The sequence below is a fragment of the Toxorhynchites rutilus genome, chromosome 2, assembly GCF_029784135.1.
Source record: "Toxorhynchites rutilus septentrionalis strain SRP chromosome 2, ASM2978413v1, whole genome shotgun sequence".
NCBI classification, from domain to species: domain Eukaryota; kingdom Metazoa; phylum Arthropoda; class Insecta; order Diptera; family Culicidae; genus Toxorhynchites; species Toxorhynchites rutilus.
Window position 1 is genome coordinate 205,391,354 of NC_073745.1, and position 22,801 is coordinate 205,414,154.

At 38.6% G+C, this 22,801-nt stretch overlaps 2 protein-coding genes and 1 long non-coding RNA gene across 3 annotated transcripts in view; 1 reads left to right on the forward strand and 2 right to left on the reverse strand.

Annotated features, from left to right (window-relative positions):
* LOC129771670 (uncharacterized) overlaps positions 1 to 22,801 on the reverse strand; it is an 84,670-nt gene that overhangs the window by 22,937 nt on the left and 38,932 nt on the right. The window lies entirely within an intron of this gene.
* On the forward strand, positions 9,297 to 14,205 carry LOC129771674 (uncharacterized). The gene is made up of 5 exons (XR_008742447.1): positions 9,297 to 9,708; positions 12,222 to 12,421; positions 12,978 to 13,236; positions 13,296 to 13,732; positions 13,788 to 14,205. It is a non-coding gene; the product is annotated as an uncharacterized LOC129771674 (long non-coding RNA).
* LOC129771673 (26S proteasome non-ATPase regulatory subunit 4) lies at positions 20,747 to 22,166 on the reverse strand. The gene is made up of 2 exons (XM_055775573.1): positions 21,765 to 22,166; positions 20,747 to 21,704 (listed from the first exon to the last, which is right to left on the reverse strand). Exons 1-2 carry the CDS (start codon positions 22,066 to 22,068, stop codon positions 20,863 to 20,865), a joined length of 1,146 nt encoding a protein of 381 aa, XP_055631548.1. The 5' UTR covers positions 22,069 to 22,166; the 3' UTR covers positions 20,747 to 20,862.

Here is a 22,801-nt window from a genome sequence, read left to right on the forward strand (position 1 = left end):
AATGAAGCGCTAGGCGGTCTTACGGAAGTTGGCCGGAACCTGAACGATGAAAAGATGTATATCGACGTGTTATTTTACCTTTTCGTGGCTTTGGTGGTCGTCTGTCTCTCTATTTTGGCCATTCGCCCAAAAGTTTTCTATCGGGAGCAGCTGGGGAATGTTGAGAGGGTTGGTGGTTTTCGCGACAATGTTTATCTCCAGCCGATCCATCCTCCAGTGATCTTTTGGCATAATGGGCTGATCCCACGCTTCCGCATAAAAATGTCCATTTTGGCCAGATTCTTCTCCATCGTTTGGTCGGTTACCTCGATCTCTCGGCTTAAGGAGTGGTAAAGAGATGATATTGTAAATACCAGATCGGCTATATCTGGCGGACACAAAGTGCCTCAGGATGTCCAACTCCTTCGCTGTGGGGTGGAGCTTACTATATGGAAAAATCTTCAAGTTGCTTGACAATGCTGCAATCAACAGCCTTGAATCATTTTTGTTGTAGACTTAATAAACGCAAGATTTAATGAAAATTCGTTCCTATAAATTACCTTTCATCGCCATCCGAAATTAGTCCGTTTTTTGAATGCATACGTTAACACTAAAATCGATGAAAAATGAATTTGAATTTTCGAGCATTCAATTCGGTAATTTGAAGAAAATTGTAGAATTTGAATCGTGCTTGACGGGCGAAAATGCTCTGATTGAGCGAGTGATTTTCGGGCGTAAACCACCGAAAAATCACAACTGAGTGCCGATACTCAGAAAGAAATAATACTGATCAGATTCGCTAAACTATGGTTTATGTTCACATAACGTATATACATAACGTTTTGTTTTTTGTGTCGCGCGTTAGACCTCTGACCATCTTGTACCATCTTGTACCAAGTAAACAGTCGATAAATTCCTACAAGTACTGCTCGCAACAAATTAGAGGCAACAATCCTGGACAAACTTCCAGATTTAGTTAATGTGAAATGCGTCGTGTTCCATCAGGGCAACGATGGATCCAAAATCGGTAAATTTACGGTAGCTGGTATTACTGGACCATGAATCGACATGTCAATTCCAATGAGACAGTGGCCTACAGTTTTTCAAGCAGAAATACAAGCTATTCTAAGGGTGCTCATACACTGTTTGACCGAAGCCAAATATTTGACTCTTTTTGACAGATAAAATTTTGTCAACGTGTACTGATCAAATATATTCTACACAAAACACGTCAAGCAAATATTCAATTATTGGATGTCTAAAATATTGTTTCAGTCTGTTCTTCGAACCTGTCGATACATGGTTAGGTTACCTTGAATATTTCAGCGGATTTTTTCCATGTTCGGTGTTTGACATTGTTTACCACTGTTGAAAATTGAAGAGTGGCAAACAAAATAGTGTTTGTACAAATATCAAATCAAACCTTATCTGTCAAAAAATATCAAATATTTGACCTCCGGGCAAACAGTGTACGGCCACCTTAACATGTACAAATATTTGTTTGACTAGAAAATACAGGTAGGGGAGAGTGGTACAAAACGCACCATTTAAGCAAATCAGTCATTTACCGCACTTCTTGTAATTGATTCATGCTGTTTAACATCTAGAATACTTCTTCCGTCACTGCCAATTATATCCCTGATGTAATTTGATATAACATACTCGAATTTGCAAGGAATTTTTAATATTTCCGTCGACAGTTCAAAACATAGGGTTGGGTGAAATGCCATAATCCATGGACAGAACGCATCATAACAACTTGGTTAGACGTATCAAAAACAAAATATGTTTTTTTATCGATAAGTTAATAAAAGTACTTCTATTTGTTATATTTCATAAAAAAAAACATATTCGATGCTAGACACAGCTTATTGAAAATTCATTACATGAATAAAATTTCATATAAATAGTGTAAAACCAATAAACTTGTTGCAATTTTATCACATTATGCAATCAATTAGACCCACTATGCAACTAATATCATCAAAGCGAAGAGAGCACTAATATCATCAAAGCATTGGGCTCGCAGCAAACAATCTTTGTGATTGTGGCGATGGCTACCACGACATGGAGCATGTTGTCTGGTCGTGTATCCGGTTCCATACTGCTCGCTCTCAGCTCAAGGCAGACAATCGGAGATCCCCGTCCGGGATATCTTAGGTAGCCGTGATCCTGATCTTCTGCTTCATCTATACCTGTTCCTCAGAAACGCCGATGTCAACGTTTAATGATGTTTCCTTCGTTGTGTCCCCGTTTTATATCCCTCCTATCCGATCGATAAACTTTTACTTAGTCGCGGCAATACATACACACACTCTTTACAGATACACGGACCAAAGGTTGTACAGTCCACTGATCATTCAACAAGAGCCAAAGGTTGTACCGCTCATGACAAATCTACATGAACTGATGATTGCGCCGGTTAGTGACCATTCTATCCTGGATTCCTCGAGTCGAGAAAAACGCACCAGATATGAGGTACAGACTAGGGGGGCGTTGCTGATTAAGGGTCAGCTGCATCCCAATAGGAAGTATCCCGTGTCGGGCACACGTACAGAGCATTGGAGACAGCAACATCCGAATTACGAAAACACTTGTAATACTAACCGCGAGTAATCGGTTACATATTACTAACATAGATAATAAGAAAAATTGTCAAAGTATTGAACTCTCGGCCCCGTGAGGCTAACGCCATATGAGCCTTGATAAAAATATATATTACTATCTCACTATAAATAAATCTTACTATAAATAAAATCGCTAAAAAATAAAGCGCGGTCGTCGTGAACAGTTGTAAACGGTCGTAAATGGTCGTATTCTTGACGTAAACACAAACAGAGTGAGAGAGTGAGCAGCTGCGATGTGTTTTTTGTGTGAGAACGAGCCAGCACCCGCAGTACGCAGTGTGTATAACACTGCCCCGTCGGCAATAACACCAAGTCCCAGAAAGCGTCCAAGTCCCCCCAGCATACAGCACACAACAGTTTGTTCATTTTATCACTGCGCGAAGTGTGCGCGTCTGCGTGTGTGCATGTGTTCGTTTTCTCACTATAAATTTCGTGTCCAAAAGCGCGGTGTAAATAAACAGAGAGCATGTTTTGTTAACACACAAAGAGAAAGAGAATTAGCAGTGAACAGCTTGCTTTGTTGCATGTCAATGAAATGTTGAAAAAAATCAGCTGAATATCTGCAAATGCATGAGTAGCCAACACGTAAATCGATTAAAGTGTACAGTGACAAAATTCAACTTATGTCACAAATCTAATCGACAAAAATTTTCTCCTCGGAGGTACTCACAAGAGTAAATATGTGAACTTGCGGTTTGTGAGTTCCTCGAGGCGGTCATATTCCGCCCATTAGGTATGTACCAGGAAGATCGCTCCGCGACATGCCATTGTGGTCCAAGCGCACCGACAAACAGCAATACTGTTCGAATGTTGCCCGGACAGCCAGACCAAATCTATCAGACTGTTGGTCTACGCCGGTACAAGTTGTCGGAAATGATCGATTGGTTCCACCAGGTGATGTGCAAGAATGAAAGCTGGTAGAGGTATTGGCGTTTACGGGACGATCCTACTTTCATGATGAAGGTGATATTTACAGAATTCGTTTGCATCTCGTTCCCGTTGGGAGACTTGCACACCAAACCCGTCGAGCGCGATTATGTGACCGATGATGTCAAAAATGGTGTCCCAACGTTGAAGGATTTGGGCGTGAATTTCACACTGATCAGTATACAATAATTAAGTTTTATTTGGTGACTTATCGTGTCTTCTATCACATTGGTTCCACTATAGTATGTGAAACTTTAATTCATTAACTAGGGCTCGCATAGAAGTATACAAATAACACCTGGTACATTTTTTTGCTCTTTATTATAGAGATAGCGGCCCGTCCCATGTTTTCCCAAGTTTCCCGCATACTCATTGAAACAAATGAGCCCTGGTGTTTGGTTTGTTCAAATTGATTATTCAATCTTTCCACTTAAACGCGCTGGGAAAGGGAGTTGTATGTATGTAGTGTGTATGCATGTCTTCTATCTCTCTGTCTCTCTGTCTCTCTTTTCTCTCTCAGAAAATTTTAAAATTACCTTTTAGCCTCGAGAAAGCCTGTTGACTGACTGGCTAGAGCGAGAATAGAATTTAAATTTTCTTCTTACTATTATAGAGGTTTGAAACACCAAAGTTCATTTTCCTCTTACCTTGAAAAGTCCAATGAGGATAGCAAAACTAACTCTCTCGTAACCTTTGAAAGAACGATTTTTAAAGTTATTTAATGGCATATTCATTCTACAGTTTTGCATTTTTATTATTATTTGTAGCATTGTGAGAAACATATCAGCCATTTCTCCATCAAGGGGGGACCCCGATCTGGAAAATCGAAAAAATTGAATTTTTGTTTTTTGCATTTTTGAGTACTTATGCCCTAGGAAATGTTATCCCAAAAGTATTTTTCGTAAAAATGGATTATCTGAAGCGTTACATAACCGTTTTTCATATTCCTTTATTCCATTTTTTTGAGCTTCTAAACAACGATTTTTCATGTAAAATAACTTATTTTTAAAAAAGACCGCCATTTTGGCATTTTTTTCGAATTTTCAAAAACTATGCAACGCCTCAGGTACTGCCTTAAAGCTTCAAAATATTCATTGGAATTTGTTCTACGACACCCCGTTGCTTCTGTACTACGGATCCAGCTGTCAACAGTGTTATAATTATTATTCGTGCATTAAAAAAATGAAAAATACAACTTCATATAAACCTTAAACAATAACCAAAATACCCGAACACAGAAGTGTATATAATATTGCCATGCCTGGAAAGCATCTAATTATTTGTTAATTTGTGTTGTGTTATTTGTAGTACCGTAAACCAGGGGCAAATCACGATTTTCAGAAAAATGTAAATATTTCCGATTTTTTTTGTTAGATTTAAACCTAATTATTTTTGAAATCAGTACTGGTGCTAAGGCCACAAAACGTTATGGAATTTGTTGAAAAAAATCCTTGAGCGTTAATTTGGAAAATTTTTAGCAGAAAATTTCAAAATTTTACTTCGGGGTGAAATTGATAAATCTATGTTTTTCAGGATTTTCTAGTGTCATACGCACAAAAATGTATACAAAATCTATTATTTCTTCACCTACGGTCATTTGAATGAGATTTGAACACTGATCTTTAGGTCATCCGGAGACCATTCCGGTTATCCTAATGTGAAATCCTTGAAATTGTCACCAATAAGCTAGTTTTGCCAAACCAAGATGTTCGATATGTCGCATGATGGGATTCGGTTCTGGTCATGCGTCGTGCTGTTTTTGTAAAATAGTATGTTTTTTACTTGTTTGAATAGTAACTACAAGTATTTGAATGCTTATTCAACTCATCAAGTATCGGCTAGAAGTGGATTAATATGTTTAGCGTCTATAAATATTGTTTTGATTTGTTGAAAATATGTTTCTTTACCATAGTTGAAAATGAAAACGAAAATGCTATTTAGAAAAATATTGTTTTTTATGCAATTTAATAAGGGATTCGTTGAGAGCCATTGGCAAAAAGAACCTTCAGATGATGCTTGAACATGTCAGATCAAAAAATTATAAAATTAAATTAAACTAAATTGATCTGAAAATTTATGTTTGTTTTCATCAATACGTTTGATCAATTTGCCCCCGGATGACGGTACCGTGTTCTTTGTAGCACCGGGGTGAGATTGGATCAAATCGAAAGAAATGGCAGTTAGTGATATCTAGACAAGTATTGCAAATATTTTTGAAAGCTGTGAACCGTTTAGGAGGAGATATATTTTCACTACTTCCAGTGCATAATACTTTACTGTAATACAAATAGTTATTGTTTAGTAATTTATCAAAATTTGATGTATTTACACATCAAGCTTAGACCGATTCTCATCCCCATCGACGGTACTTTAGCGAATTAATCTAATCCGGCGAACAAAACAGTAGAAAATTAGTAACTTCGATATACCAGGTGAGAGACGAACCAACCTACGGCTTAAAGTCTCTATAATAAAGAGCAAAAAAATGTACCAGGTGTTATTTGTATACTTCTATGCGAGCCCTAGTTAATGAATTAAAGTTTCACATACTATAGTGGAACCAATGTGATAGAAGACACGATAAGTCACCAAATAAAACTTAATTATTGTATACTGATCAGTGTGAAATTCACGCCCAAATCCTTCAACGTTGGGACACCATTTTTGACATCATCGGTCACATAATCGCGCTCGACGGGTTTGGTGTGCAAGTCTCCCAACGGGAACGAGATGCAAACGAATTCTGTAAATATCACCTTCATCATGAAAGTAGGATCGTCCCGTAAACGCCAATAGCTCTACCAGCTTTCATTCTTGCACATCACCTGGTGGAACCAATCGATCATTTCCGACAACTTGTACCGGCGTAGACCAACAGTCTGATAGATTTGGTCTGGCTGTCCGGGCAACATTCGAACAGTATTGCTGTTTGTCGGTGCGCTTGGACCACAATGGCATGTCGCGGAGCGATCTTCCTGGTACATACCTAATGGGCGGAATATGACCGCCTCGAGGAACTCACAAACCGCAAGTTCACATATTTACTCTTGTGAGTACCTCCGAGGAGAAAATTTTTGTCGATTAGATTTGTGACATAAGTTGAATTTTGTCACTGTACACTTTAATCGATTTACGTGTTGGCTACTCATGCATTTGCAGATATTCAGCTGATTTTCTTCAACATTTCATTGACATGCAACAAAGCAAGCTGTTCACTGCTAATTCTCTTTCTCTTTGTGTGTTAACAAAACATGCTCTCTGTTTATTTACACCGCGCTTTTGGACACGAAATTTATAGTGAGAAAACCAACACATGCACACACGCAGACGCGCACACTTCGCGCAGTGATAAAATGAACAAACTGTTGTGTGCTGTATGCTGGGGGGACTTGGACGCTTTCTGGGACTTGGTGTTATTGCCGACGGGGCAGTGTTATACACACTGCGTACTGCGGGTGCTGGCTCGTTCTCACACAAAAAACACATCGCAGCTGCTCACTCTCTCACTCTGTTTGTGTTTACGTCAAGAATACGACCATTTACGACCGTTTACGACTGTTCACGACGACCGCGCTTTATTTTTTAGCGATTTTATTTATAGTAAGACTTTAAGCCGTAGGTTGGTTCGTCTCTCACCTGGTATATCGAAGTTACTAATTTTCTACTGTTTTGTTCGCCGGATTAGATTAATTCGCTAAAGTACCGTCGATGGGGATGAGAATGGGTCTAAGCTTGATGTGTAAATACATCAAATTTTGATAAATTACTAAACAATAACTATTTGTATTACAGTAAAGTATTATGCACTGGAAGTAGTGAAAATATATCTCCTCCTAAACGGTTCACAGCTTTCAAAAATATTTGCAATACTTGTCTAGATATCACTAACTGCCATTTCTTTCGATTTGATCCAATCTCACCCCGGTGCTACAAAGAACACGGTACCGTCATCCGGGGGCAAATTGATCAAACGTATTGATGAAAACAAACATAAATTTTCAGATCAATTTAGTTTAATTTAATTTTATAATTTTTTGATCTGACATGTTCAAGCATCATCTGAAGGTTCTTTTTGCCAATGGCTCTCAACGAATCCCTTATTAAATTGCATAAAAAACAATATTTTTCTAAATAGCATTTTCGTTTTCATTTTCAACTATGGTAAAGAAACATATTTTCAACAAATCAAAACAATATTTATAGACGCTAAACATATTAAACCACTTCTAGCCGATACTTGATGAGTTGAATAAGCATTCAAATACTTGTAGTTACTATTCAAACAAGTAAAAAACATACTATTTTACAAAAACAGCACGACGCATGACCAGAACCGAATCCCATCATGCGACATATCGAACATCTTGGTTTGGCAAAACTAGCTTATTGGTGACAATTTCAAGGATTTCACATTAGGATAACCGGAATGGTCTCCGGATGACCTACAGATCAGTGTTCAAATCTCATTCAAATGACCGTAGGTGAAGAAATAATAGATTTTGTATACATTTTTGTGCGTATGACACTAGAAAATCCTGAAAAACATAGATTTATCAATTTCACCCCGAAGTAAAATTTTGAAATTTTCTGCTGAAAATTTTCCAAATTAACGCTCAAGGATTTTTTTCAACAAATTCCATAACGTTTTGTGGCCTTAGCACCAGTACTGATTTCAAAAATAATTAGGTTTAAATCTAACAAAAAAAATCGGAAATATTTACATTTTTCTGAAAATCGTGATTTGCCCCTGGTTTACGGTACTACAAATAACACAACACAAATTAACAAATAATTAGATGCTTTCCAGGCATGGCAATATTATATACACTTCTGTGTTCGGGTATTTTGGTTATTGTTTAAGGTTTATATGAAGTTGTATTTTTCATTTTTTTAATGCACGAATAATAATTATAACACTGTTGACAGCTGGATCCGTAGTACAGAAGCAACGGGGTGTCGTAGAACAAATTCCAATGAATATTTTGAAGCTTTAAGGCAGTACCTGAGGCGTTGCATAGTTTTTGAAAATTCGAAAAAAATGCCAAAATGGCGGTCTTTTTTAAAAATAAGTTATTTTACATGAAAAATTGTTGTTTAGAAGCTCAAAAAAAATGGAATAAAGGAATATGAAAAACGGTTATGTAACGCTTCAGATAATCCATTTTTACGAAAAATACTTTTGGGATAACATTTCCTAGGGCATAAGTACTCAAAAATGCAAAAAACAAAAATTCGATTTTTTCGATTTTCCAGATCGGGGTCCCCCCTTGATGGAGAAATGGCTGATATGTTTCTCACAATGCTACAAATAATAATAAAAATGCAAAACTGTAGAATGAATATGCCATTAAATAACTTTAAAAATCGTTCTTTCAAAGGTTACGAGAGAGTTAGTTTTGCTATCCTCATTGGACTTTTCAAGGTAAGAGGAAAATGAACTTTGGTGTTTCAAACCTCTATAATAGTAAGAAGAAAATTTAAATTCTATTCTCGCTCTAGCCAGTCAGTCAACAGGCTTCCTCGAGGCTAAAAGGTAATTTTAAAATTTTCTGAGAGAGAAAAGAGAGACAGAGAGACAGAGAGATAGAAGACATGCATACACACTACATACATACAACTCCCTTTTCCAGCGCGTTTAAGTGGATAGATTGAATAATCAATTTGAACAAACCAAACACCAGGTCTCATTTGTTTCAATGAGTATGCGGGAAACTTGGGAAAACATGGGACGGGCCGCTAGTTTGGAAAAAAAAGCGAAGAGAGAAAGTCAGAACCAAAGGGCAGACATTCCTATCCCAACTAACACAAATTGAGCGTAGGCTGCATAAAAAGGGCTCAAGCGTGCAAGTTTCTTTTGTTCTCCTCGTAATGTGATTGTAGTCAATTCAGTCGTGCTGTCAAATTCCTTTTGTTTGTTCCGTAATGTGAGTGCGGCTTGGAGTAATTACTATGCTTATGATTTTCTGTGCGAACCACAAAAAAATGGTTACATGCCAGGGCATTGGTCAAAACAAACGTTTGTTTTTATAACCTATGTAACGAATATTTTTTTCCTGTGCATACTGCCCCAATTATTACTTCCACAATTTTTGGCAAAATTCTTGTGCAATATGCCATGTTGGTGTGATTTTTAAGTGTGATCATAAAGTTCAATGATTCGTTGTGGAGGTAGAGTGTAAATATTCTGATTTTTAAACATTGACTAACCGCAAAATCTTACCAAGCAACCATGAATATTTACAGAAAAGGCAAATGCATTAGTTTTTCTCAATTTGTATCTTATTTTATTATGATGGGCATGTTTGTGCACTGTGAATATGTGGAAGAGATTACTGCGAACTGAAATGAGTAAAGTAATATATCATTTTACATGACGAATCTAAAGATTTTTCACAATTGATGGCTTGGGACATTTTATACAGTTCTCCCCTATGCCAATATCTGTATCTTCTCAGATAGCCAAGCAGCTCTTAATGCAGTAAAAGCATACACATGTCAGTCGAAGCTAATTTGGGAATGTATTTTATCCTTAAAACAACTAGCTGCTACTAACGAAGTTAACCTATACTGGGTGCCTGGTCACTGCGGTATAGAAGGTAATGAAAAAGCCGATCTCTTAGCAAGATTAGGATCTTCAACTAAATTCGTCGGGCCTGAGCCATTTTGTTGATTATCTACATCATGCATGAAATCGGAGCTCAAAACCTGGGAAATATCAATGATTGAAGCCAACTGGGAGGCTCTATCAACACCAAGACAATCCAAATTATTCATTACACCTTGTAACAGAATAACACGCAACCTACTCAGCTCCAATAAGGCAGATTTGAGTACATTAACCTGTCTATTGACCGGACACTGTCCGAGCAGGTATCACCTTAAAAAAACAGGAAGTAGGTTATATCTGTGGTATAACCGCAAGGGTGACGTAGGACTATCGTTGATTCAGTGATCATTTGTTTTTAGTTGCATCTGAATCAATTCTGAATGAATGAATAAATGAATATTTGGGGGACTTCGAAAACGAGAGCGTTACGTTGAAGGCACAATATTTAGCAAAAAAAGCAATCACACGAAAGTTGTATAATGCATAATACATTGCTTGTATTGTGATATGATTTGTATTACATTTCCAATAGACAAAATATCTGTTGCATCAAATTAGTCTACATTATTTTTGCGTTCGCTCATCCTTTCTCAGAACACCCATTTCTCTTTTGAGAAATTGTTGGGTAAACATCCCGAAAGACGTGGTCTTACGTTGATCGCACTTGATTGAAAAATCACAAAACCAAATGTATTTGGTCGCAGTGTTATATGGATAGAAAACATCAAAATAAACTCTTTCGCTTGAATGTTTTTTTTTCAATTCCCAGGGGAACTGGCAGATTATTTTTCGACAACGATAACGTCCTTCCAGATTCTCTTCGATACTCGAAGCCCACCAGTGGTTAATGCTAACTTGATAACCACCAGTTCATTGCAATTGATTTAAAAATCACAAAAGCAAATGTATTTGGTCGCAGTGTTATATGGTTAGAAAACATAGGGTCAGGTCAGGTCAGGTCAGGTAATAAGCGCACCAGCGCTTTCATGATGAACGAAGTCAGCTTCACCAGAACAGCGACAACATGCTCCAATCGCTGTTCAATTATAACTGAGTGGATTTCCGAGCGGCGCTCGCTTATATACCGATTGGTGATTTCAATAGCCTGTTTTGAAAGCAATTTTAAGGCAATTGAAACAAGTTTTTGGATGAAAAAGTAACAAGTATATACCGCGTAGACATTTTATCTTTCGAATGAAGTGTTTATCATACCATTTCGGTCAGTTGTTTAAGAGCTATTGACGCTCAAAATCTCGGTCTCCGGCGTAACGCTTTCGTTTTCGAAACTTTGATTTTACACCCCGGTATAGAAATGAAAGACGTAGTCCTACGTCAAAATCGGAAAACTGGCAGATGATAACTGTCGTTTCTGCAATTTCGAAGTTGAGACTTCGGAACATTTACTGTGTCAATGATGTACACTAATTCAGCGAAGACTGCGAATTCTTGGAAAGGGCAATCTTATGCCTAACGAGATTTGGTCTGCTGAACCAAAACAGGTAAGGAACTTCATAAAGGAAGTCATAGCTTCGTGGGGGGATATGCCAAGTCCTGGTGCGACTATCACTTATTTCCTGAGTGATGGAACGAACTGACACTGCCTACATAGCAAAGTGGAGTGCACCTCGCTACAGAGGCGAACCAGCCCAGGAGGCTGAAAGCCTCTCAAATAAAGAATAAAAAAAACAGGAAGTGGGTTATATCTATGGTATAACCGCAAGGATGACGTAGGACTATCGTTGATTTAGAGATCATTTGTTTGAAGTTGAATCTAAATCCATCCTGAATGAATGAATAAATAAATATTTGGGTGACTTCAAAAACGAGAGCGTTACGTTGGAGGCTCAAGGTTTTATGCATCCAATATTGGATACAAAAAACCTTGTTCTTAAGAATAATCTTCAGAAGCTTTCCTGCTAACTGCACTTGATTGACAAATCACAAAACCAAATGTATGTGGTCGCAGTATTATATGGAAAGAAAACATTAAAATAAACTCGCTTGAATGTAATTTTCAATTCCAAAATGTAACTCCAGGGGAACTGGCAGATTATTTTTCAGCAACGATCATTTCTTTCCAGGTTTCTTCTCGATAACCAGCAAATGAAAAGAGTTGTGCACGTGTATGTGTGTGGCGGCTGCTTCGATGTCTTCCCGAGGAACCGTATTTCGATGCTGATACTCTCTTGGTCACCTTCTCTTCTGCTTCTGATCGATCGGCTTTTCTGCGCTCCCTCACAGTTAAAACAAACTGATTGCATTTCAGGTCAGGTCAGGCCAGGTAATGAATCCCTCGATCCCTCGCCATTCAGCTCGTTCAGTAACGATGTTGTCTTGTCGATGTCCTCAGGCGTCGTGTACAAATTACGTAACGCTAAAAATTCGGATCTTGAACCCCCTCCCCCCCCTTACGTAACGCACTTTCCTATCTCTAATAAACAGAAAGTAACGCAACATCTACCCCCTCCCCCCCCCTTACGTAACGCAATTTCCTATCCCACAATCCAATCGACGAAAAAAACATCGACCTAACAACGACCGTAACGCTGTTACCTATTCACGATGACGACGATTAGGTATCGACATCTGGATACAACATTAGTTTGTATGAGGCAAACTATTCTCTATCATATTAGTCGGCCCGAATCAGTTTATATTTGCTAAAATTTGTACGAAATTTTTTTCTTGGCATAATTTTTTCTACTTAAAGTACGTTGTCATGACCCTAATTTGAATTATTTTCTATAGACGTTCAGATAGTCTCAAAAAAACTTGTCATTATAATATAAAATTATCTCAAAACATATTTTTTTATGACGTTTTTTCACCACTTGCAGGCAATGGTGATTTTCACTTACATAGAGTACTAATTTGATTAAGGAAAAATCATGTTCATTCATAATTTTCATTTTAAAAGTGTATTCATTCCTTCTGCAAATCCATACTGTCATGCCTATTCCCCAATATCGCCAACGCGGATAGTTCGTTAGGCGAAAATACTGAATAATTGAACAAACCAAATGGCATCACTGGAGGTTCTTTTTTCCACTCCGCTAAACTGTCATCTCAAACAAAAACAAATGGATCATACAACTGGTGAGTATGAAATATATTTCGGCTTTTTAATTATTAATTATTTTATCTTGTCTTATCAGCTATGAATACATTCGACTCGTTTGCTTCCATCAATCGGTAAGTGAGAAAGATGATTTCTCCCATCACCACAGTGCGGATTTCCACTTCTATCACAGCAGCCAACAACATCCGTTTTCCTGCAGCAGTAACCTCCAACCCCTGTTGGCAATGCCGGGGGACAGCATTAACAGCAGCAGCAGCAGAATTTGACCATGGTATGGTATTGCGAAGAACTTTCCCCATTAGAGGTTCCGTGCTTCGCGCACATTCAAAAATCCTCTTCAGACACGAAAACTAAACGACAAGGAGGTATTTATCAACTTGCTCAGCTGAATTACCACCCGGAGGAACCCGAATGCACTGATTCCGTTGTAGAGTAGAATGAAAATAGGCGAGTTAAGCGAACGTAATCGCATGATATTTTAATGTTCGCATTTTTATCCGGATCATACAACTGGTGAGTAGGGAATTCATTTCTGCTTTTCACTTACTAATCTTTTTTTTTGTTTCAGCTATGAATACATCCGACTCAATCAATCGGCGAATGAGAAAGATGATTTCCCTCATCACCACATTGCTTATTTCCACTTCTGTCACACCAGCCAACAGCATCAGCTTTCCCGCAGCAGTATCCTTTAAGTCCAGGGTGCTATTCCGGGGAACAGCATCAACAGCAACAGCAGCAGGACCTGGCCATCGATAGTATTTCGAGCAATTTTCCCCATCGGAGATCCCGTGCTTCACGCACATTGAAGAATCCTCCTCAGCCACATATCTGTGTCATCAAGGGCAAGGAGGTATTCATCAATGTACTCAGTCGGATTTGAATCGTCAATCCAGACAACCCGGATGCACCGATTCCATTATATACCTTATTTTTATTATACATGGATTTTTATTATTTATTTTCAATAAAATGATTTAAATCGATCAATGTATTTCCTTTTCATTTTCAATAACAAACCAATACAAACAAGCAGCAAGCAGTGCTGGAAGCAGCGCTGCAAGCAGGTCGACGCCTTGCACATGTTGGCGAAAAAGTGGTGTCAAGTTGTTCGATGAATGCATATGAAAGGTCGATAACTCGATTGCAAGGTGGCAGCATTTGAGGTCGATTGTTGACATTTCATCGACCCGATCTTGGCAGGCAAAACGGAATGTGGGATCTCTAATAAACAGAAAGTAACGCAACATCTACCCCCTCCCCCCTTATCGCGTTACGTAATTTGTGCACGACGCCTCACGAAAAATGAATGGGTTTTACCACCAGAATATCATTTAAGTATGCTTTTCGTGCGTGATTGAATCGAGAGAAGGTGTGGTAATTTGGAAGGCAAACTAGAGGAGAATGAACTCTCTGAGTAGGAAAATTTTGGCGACTGAGCAATAATCGATTGAAAATTATATAATTTTCGCGATACGAAACATTTTCCGTTGCGCGCGCATACAATATTGGATACGAAAATATCCTACTGATGGGAAAGAATAATCTTCAGAAGCTCTCCAGCTAATTACACTTGATTGAAAAATTACGAAATCAAATGTATTTGGTCGCTGTGTTATATGGTTAGAAAACATTAAAATAAACCCTTTCGCATGAATGTATTTTTCAATTCCCAGGGAACTGGCAGATTATTTTTCAGCAACGATTAGATCTTTCCGGAATTTTCTCGATGCTGTATGACATCCAAACAAAAATTCTCGTTTCAGTTTGGCCTGCAAAAAACTTTTCTGAACTCTAATCCATCAAATTTGGAGCCCTGAAAAGGGCCGTTGATTTTATGCTAAGCTAATATAGCACCCTCTTCTTGGATTCGACGGGCCAGCTGAATGTCATTGGGCATGATGTGACGCGTTTTGCGTGGATAGCACACAAATTTGTATCTTCGAATAAGCCTCCTGCAGCGTCATAACCGCGGAACTTTGGAATCGCAAGTCGGTTTTGAAGTCCTGAGCAATTCCACGAACCAAATGCTGCAAAGGTAGCTTGCGAATCAGCAATTCGGTCGACTTCTGATAGCGACGAATTTCATGCGAAGTTCCCGGTCGATAGCGATGTGGCTTCTTCACCTATCCTGCGGCTGGTGCGCTTATCCGAGCTGCTTTCGTGTGCCTTACCACCGAAAGACTAACGAGCTGTCTGCGAAAGAATAACGAGCTCGAGTCCTCACGGTGCGAGAGTAGAGTAAGAAATGAACGAAAGCAAAGGAAGCGTCATTGTATAAACCATAAAAGTATAGAATCTAAACCCCACCCTTATTATATTCGTAGCTTACCCTGAGAGAGAAACGAATAACATCGAAGTAAGTATTCAGTAAGCTTATATAATAAAGAGGGTGGGGTTTACATTCGATATTTTTATGTTTTATAAAATTACACTTCCCTTGCTTTCGTTCATTCCTTACTCTACTCTCGCACCGTGAGGACTCGTTTCATCGGGACTAAGCAGACAGCTCGTTAGTCTTTCGGTGGAAAGGCACACGAAAGCAGCTCGGATAAGCGCACCAGCCGCAGGATAGGTGAAGAAGCCACATCGCTATCGACCGGGAACTTCGCATGAAATTCGTCGCTATCAGAAGTCGACCGAATAGCTGATCCGCAAGCTACCTTTGCAGCATTTGGTTCGTGAAATTGCTCAGGACTTCAAAACCGACTTGCGATTCCAAAGTTTCGCGGTTATGACGCTGCAGGAGGCCTATTCGAAGATACCAATTTGTGTGCTATCCATGCAAAACGCGTCACATCATGCCCAAGGACATCCAGCTGGCCCATTGTATCCGAGGAGAGCGTGCGATATTAGCTTAGCATATAATTAACGGCCCTTTTCAGGGCTCCAAATTTGATGGATTAGAGTTCAGAAAAGTTTTTACAGGCCGAACTGGAAGGAGCATTTAGCGAAAATCGTGGTGTCGATGATATTTCGATACCGATAGGTGCCACGGATATGGATTTCATAATGAAGAATATGAAATATATGACATGATGTAGTGAATTTATCCCCATATCGAAGAAATCACTTTGATGAAACTGCATTATAAAATTATTTGTGTATGAATACCGCAATCGATAGTCGACTCTAATTTGCGCTGGGTAATTTCCTCGGAGGACTCGATTCCTCCTTTGAGCATTAATAATCTCTTTCTGGCAAAACGAAGTGGTATGAATCACAATATTTGAATGATAGAATGAAGAAGTTTTCTGCCAATTTGCTTCAACCTCCAAACATATCTTTCTCCCGTTTGTCGTTTTCGCATTCGCTAATCCTTTCTCACAACACCCATTTCTCGTTTGAGAAATTGTTGAGTAAACATTGTTTGCCAGTGCGCGTAGAGCGGGAATTCCTAAATATTCATTGCACCTCTAATAAATTGCCGAAAGACGTGGTCTTACGTTGATCGCATTTGATAAAAAAAATCCAAAACGAAATGTATTTGGTCGCAGCATTATATGAGTAGAAAGCAAATAATCGCTCGAAAATGACTTGATTTTCGCGATGTGAAACATTTTCCGTTTTTCATGTTATGCATCCAATATTGGATACGAAAATTTTCCACTGATGGGGAAAAAAAAAATCGAAGTTTTCCTGTTAATTGCGATTGATTGAAAAATCACGAAACCAAATGTATTTGGTTGCAGTGTTATATGGATAGAAAACATTAAAATGAACTCTTTCGCATAAATGTATTTTCCAATTCCCAGGGGAACTGGTAGATTATTTTTCAACAACGATGATAGCAACGGGAATTCCGCGCGTGTATGTGTGTGTGTGGCGGCTGCTCCGATGTTTCAAGCGGAACCGTGGCATCACTCTCCTCCTGATGGATTCCCTTCTGGCCTTAGGTGCACAAACAGGCTCTTGGTGACATCGTTCATCAGCGCTTTCATGATAAACGAAATTAGCTTCACAACAACAGCGACAAAATGCTCCAATCGCTGTTTAATCATAACTGAGTGGGTTTACGAGCGGCGCTCGCTTATATACCGATTGGTGATTTCAATAGCCTGTTTTGAAAGCAATTTTAAGACTATTGAAACAGGTTTTTGGATGAAAAAGTAACAAGTATATGACGCGTAGACATTTTATCTTTCGAATGAAGTGTTCATCATACCATTTCGTTCAGTTGTTTAAGAGCTATTATCGATCAAAATCTCGGTCTCCGGCGTAACGCTTTCGTTTTCGAAACATTGATTTTACACCCCGGTATAGAAATGAAAGACGTAGTCCTACGTCAAAAAAAGTGGAGTGCACAACAATAGATCAAACTAATGGTCGCAGTGGTACAATGCTCCTACAGAAGAAGAAGAAGAAGGGCAACGCCAAAGTTCATATATCTTTGACAACACGACAAACTATTTTGGAGTCTGACTGGGATGTGGTATCCCACAAGCTGAACTAATCGCATGCTGCGCGTTCATATTTATTGCAGTTTCAGGTCCCAGCGAAATTATTTCAAGGGTAAGAACTTCGACTCTATGGACAGCATAAAAATATCTCTCTTTTATATATAAATCAGTTTTTGACGAGGAAACAAACATAATCTGCGAGGATGGAATTCTTAAGTTGCGTTAAAGATGACGAAAAACCCAATATGAACTATCCTGATTTCTTTCTGATTTCAATTTTATTCTCCCTGATTTTTGTAAATAACGGTTGGCAACCCTGGTTGCAACGATAACTTTCACTCGGTCGATGCTATCTTTCATTCAGAATTCACTCACAACTTGCAAAAAAAAGTATTGTTCTAAGAAACAGAATACATAATCGATATAAAAAAGTAGATTTTCCTTCATTATTTTAGTTTTCGAGGCGTATTTGTTCCTTCTGCAAATCTACTATCATTTTCATTTTCCTCATCTGACAAATTCGGACCTGATTGCTGTTTCTGACTATTTGATGAACATTTGAAAAATCGTCTGGCATCTCTGGTAAACCCGTGCCGTAAGCCGGGTTCAGACGGTGCGAGTAAGCATACGAGTCGATCTAGTCAGTTACTGCAGTGCAGCTACTCACACCGTGTGAACACATCATGCCAGTTAGTGTCATGTGTGATTCGGCGTGCGAGCTACTTCAAAGTTTTTTGAATTTACTCGCACTCGCATCCCTCAAAACGTCAAAAAACAGAATTTAGCGTTCGAATCAGGGATGCCAAATGTAAACAAATGTCTCTATTTTTAAGATATTTGAAAATATGCGAAGATATTTATAGACTTGAAAAATATTGGAAAAACAAATAAAACCCTAATAGTTTCTAAACGGAATCGTTGTTATTTTGTTTGGCACACTGGCGGGGCACGTTTTCTTATTGAGACAGTTTTATTGGGAATCTAAATATAAAATCATCATCGGGCACAATTTTCATTCAAAATTCACTCACAACTTGCAAAAAAAAGTATTGTTCTAAGAAACAGAATACATATTCGATTTGAAAAAAAGTATATTTTCATTCATTATTTTAGTTTTTGAGACGTATTTATTCCTCCGGCGAATCTACTATCATTTTCATTTCACAAATTGGTACACGAAGCTGCTGTCAACGCGAAGTAAATCAAATTTTGAAAAATCTTTTAGACTGCCATTTGTAGCACCACATACTTTCGGAATTAATTAAGCTATGGATGCTTTCGAGGTTCTAAAAAATAGCGACAATAATCTGATATATATTCCATATTCCAGAAGAAAGGCACATCATTTCTAGTTTCACTCATGAGTGTATATTGGCGTTGTATTTGTGGAGCAATTAAATCCAACAGTTTTTTCACTTTTTCAGGTGTTATTTCCAACACTGCTCTGTACTCTCGGGGATCATCATCGTGGAGTTACTCCAGTATTGTATTTGTTACTCCTTTTCTTTGCATCCAATTCCTGGCCCGAATCCTTTTTTCTTTCTGCTTTTTTCGGATAGTACCCTCAGTTCAAAGAAATTCAGCACAAAGTATTTGTAAACACGGCCAGCGTGTGTCTCGCGATAAAATTTAAAATTGTGTAATGATAAATTCAACTGAAAACCTAAGCCGAAAACAGCCAATAAATAAGTTGATTTCGGATCAATCATCTGTCAAATTCGGACCTGATTGCTGTTTCTGACTATTTGATGGACATTTGAAAAATCGTCTGGCATCTCTGGTAAACCCGTACTTAGTATCTAGTTTCTTGTCAGCAGCTCACATTGTGTGAACGGACAAGGCGAGTCAACCATTTGTCAAGCGAGTTCACCGGGTCAGTAGCTGCTCGTTGTGAAGTCAGCTACTAGCAACGTATAAATGGGCCTGTAGTATCTAGTTTCTTGCCAGCAGCTCACATTGTGTGAACGGACAAGGCGAGTCAACCATTTGTCAAGCGAGTTCACCGGGTTAGTAGCTGCTCATTGTGAAGTCAGCTACTAGCAACGTATAAATGGACCTTAACGAGCAAAATTTTTATAGACTCGATTTCTATAATAGGGCCCGATGTTTCCTCTTATGCATCCCTGTACAGGGAAACTTCGATATAACGTACCCTCGACATAACGTACATTTTACCTTGATATAATGTACACATTTCTAAAGTGTAAAGGAAACATTTTTTCAATATTTTTTTTCTGATAGTACAATGAATTATCTGTATTGTGATGCTAAAACAAGTTTTGTACCTTCAATCAATCCGAAATACAGCTGGTTTTGTGATTCCGGATTCTAAATGATCAACAGTACGAAGGGAAACATCATGAGAAAGGCTGGCTTCGTCTTCTGAATGAAATTATTCATTAACTGTACTAAAACAGCAACACAATAATGTATTATAGATTACGTTTGTGAGTACTTTTGTTATGCTTCGATATAACGTACAATTCGATACAACGTACAATTTTGAAAGTGAAATGTACGTTATATCGAAGTTTACCTGTATGAAATTCCTCCTATTCAATAGATAAAGTTTTAATTAGTCGCTGCATTACATACACATACTCTTTACAGATACAAATGATTCGGGCTGAAGGTTGTGCAGGCCAGTGACCATTCAACAAGAGCCATTCTGCCCTGGATACCCTGGAGACTAGGGGGACTGACTAATGGTCAGAACATTGGAAACTGCAATATCGCAATGACGAGAACACATTGTGATACTAATCTCGAGCCAACCGCGAGTAATCGGGTACAAACCATTACTAACACATTTAGAAGCAAAAATTGTGGAGGCGATCTGGCGTAGTGGTAACATCCATACCTCTCACGCAGAGATCACGAGGTTAATTCTCACTCCCGACATTCTTCCAAAAATGGAAGTAAAAGTGACGAACCAGCCGAAATGTGTTGAAAGTCACTATAAAAAGAGAAAAAAAAAAAAAAGCAAAAATTGTCGAAATATTGAACTCCCGGCTCCGCCAGGTTAGCGCCAAATGAGCCTCAATAAAAGTATATATTTTGAAAAAAAAACTCAGATTTTTAGCTAGTCCCACAAGGACGATCTCGAAAATTATATACACGCACGGTATATTGATCCAGTATGAGTTGTATTATCAGATTAATCTTTGTTTCAGTATTATGCCATGAAACGTAGAATATATGAATTTAGGAAACTACAAAAAACACAATCTATCGCCGAACATCTCACTTTTTGTCATCTCCTTCCTTATCTGATTGCTTCTTATCTTTATTGAGAGAACCAACTGCATCACGAATGGTCTCCGAATGAGGATCAACACCCGGCAGGTTCTCCAGTACACTTTGCAAAAACATTGGATCAGCAATTACTTCATTGATGTCTTCATCGACTTCCATTGGAGTCTCCTCTTTCTTCTGTCGCTTAGCAGGTTGGGAAATGGGTGTTTCCTGCTGGGCATCCTGCATCGACATTTGCATAGCAAATGCAATCTGTTCCTCCTCGGTCATAGATGTAAAATCTGGCATTGCATCATCGGTTGATAGCGCAAGAGCACGTTCCAGGAGCGCTTCCTCCGTGTTGGGTTGGCTCGTAACTGCGACACTACCAGATGAAGTTCCTTCCTGTGCTCCAGCCTCGGTGCCACTGCTGACCTGAACACGTCGTTGCTCTTCTTCCTGGCGCTGACGCTGCTCTTCCATAGAGACGCGTAAAGCCAGTGCAAGCTCGGGATCCTCATTAGGATCAACTCCAAATTCAAAACCAGCGCCACCCAAACCTGCACCTCCAGTGCCATCTTCGCCTTGAATTATCGGTGATGAAATCAAAGCTTCCGACAGCCCCGATCCTCGTGGAACGCTTACTAAATGGGATCCTGTTCCATCTTTGCCATTCAGCACATTGATAAATGATGTGAACACATCATTGTTTTTCTGGTGATCACCAAAACTAACGATATCAACATTAACCTTCTCTTTCTTCAATTTTTTAGCCAACTTCACCAACTCTCCCTCATCGTGAACAACAGGAGAGCCAACAAAGACGACAATACGCATTTTGTGATTCTTTCCTAAAATATTTAGGCATGTAAATCAAATTTTATAGTCAACTAGTATTCAATTTCACTCACCCTGACGATGCTTCAATACAAGATGGGCAATTCTCAAACCCGTGATGAGATTAATGTTTCCGGCTGGATTGACCAGGTGCAATTTGGATAGAATTCTCCCTACATCGCTAGTAAGCGTAGCAAGTACCTCAGTTGAGTTCGCCAGCGTCAAGAGCCCGACATTGTTCTCCGGGTTAGAGCGAACCTTCGACAAACAAACCAAATTCACACCGTCTTTCTGGGCATTGAGCCTAGTCGGAAAATAATCGCCGTTCCGCTGATAATCACTGTTGTCGAAACAGAGCATTGTGCTTTCAAGAACCATTTTTCACGGATTTATTCACTATTATGAATCGAAAACTAGTCGTAAATTTGTTATACTTGTACTCCGTGCACTCGCAAAATGCTTTGTAATGACGATTTGACAGTAGAGCAGAAAGAGATAACATAATTTTCGTCCAATGGATACACTGTAAATGCAGAATATCTATTTATGGGAATAATCAATTTCAATAAAAATATTGATGATTACAAAATATGTTGGTTTCGAAGAATACACATTTTTCTTCGTTCGTATTAACGTAAAGGGCTGTCCACATACCACGTGGACAGAAAAAGCACGATTTTATACTTCCCCCTCCCCCTCAGTGGACAAGCGAGGACATTGTCATACCCCTCCCCCTGTTGTCCACGTGGACATTTTTCCTTATTTTATTAGAATAATTTAGGAAATGACATGATTGCGCATAAAATAAATTTTAATTCTATTTAAGTTTATTTTGTTTCAAATTTTACTAGCTGTATCCTGCCACGCTTTGCTGTGGCACATTGAGGTTTCTTGACAGAGAAATGAGTAGCAAAACAAAGCATGTGTTTCATATGAGTTTAATTTCTAAATACTTGTAATACTTTGTTTTGCTATTATCTGCGAAGTTTTAAAGCTTATCTGGATTGCCAACACGAAAACGTGCAAAATACAGTTGAACAACCCGCATCCGAATATAAATTACAAAATTTTGAAGACATATCTTGAGCAGTCTTGCTAATGGTTACCATCG

Bases quoted from the DNA above. Each gene is read 5' to 3' on its own strand.
- LOC129771673 (XM_055775573.1), bottom strand. From the start codon at position 22,068: ATGGTTCTTGAAAGCACAATGCTCTGTTTCGACAACAGTGATTATCAG. The intron at 21,705-21,764 runs GTGAGTGAAATT...TAAATATTTTAG, and splicing joins TGTATTGAAGCATCGTCAGG to GAAAGAATCACAAAATGCGT.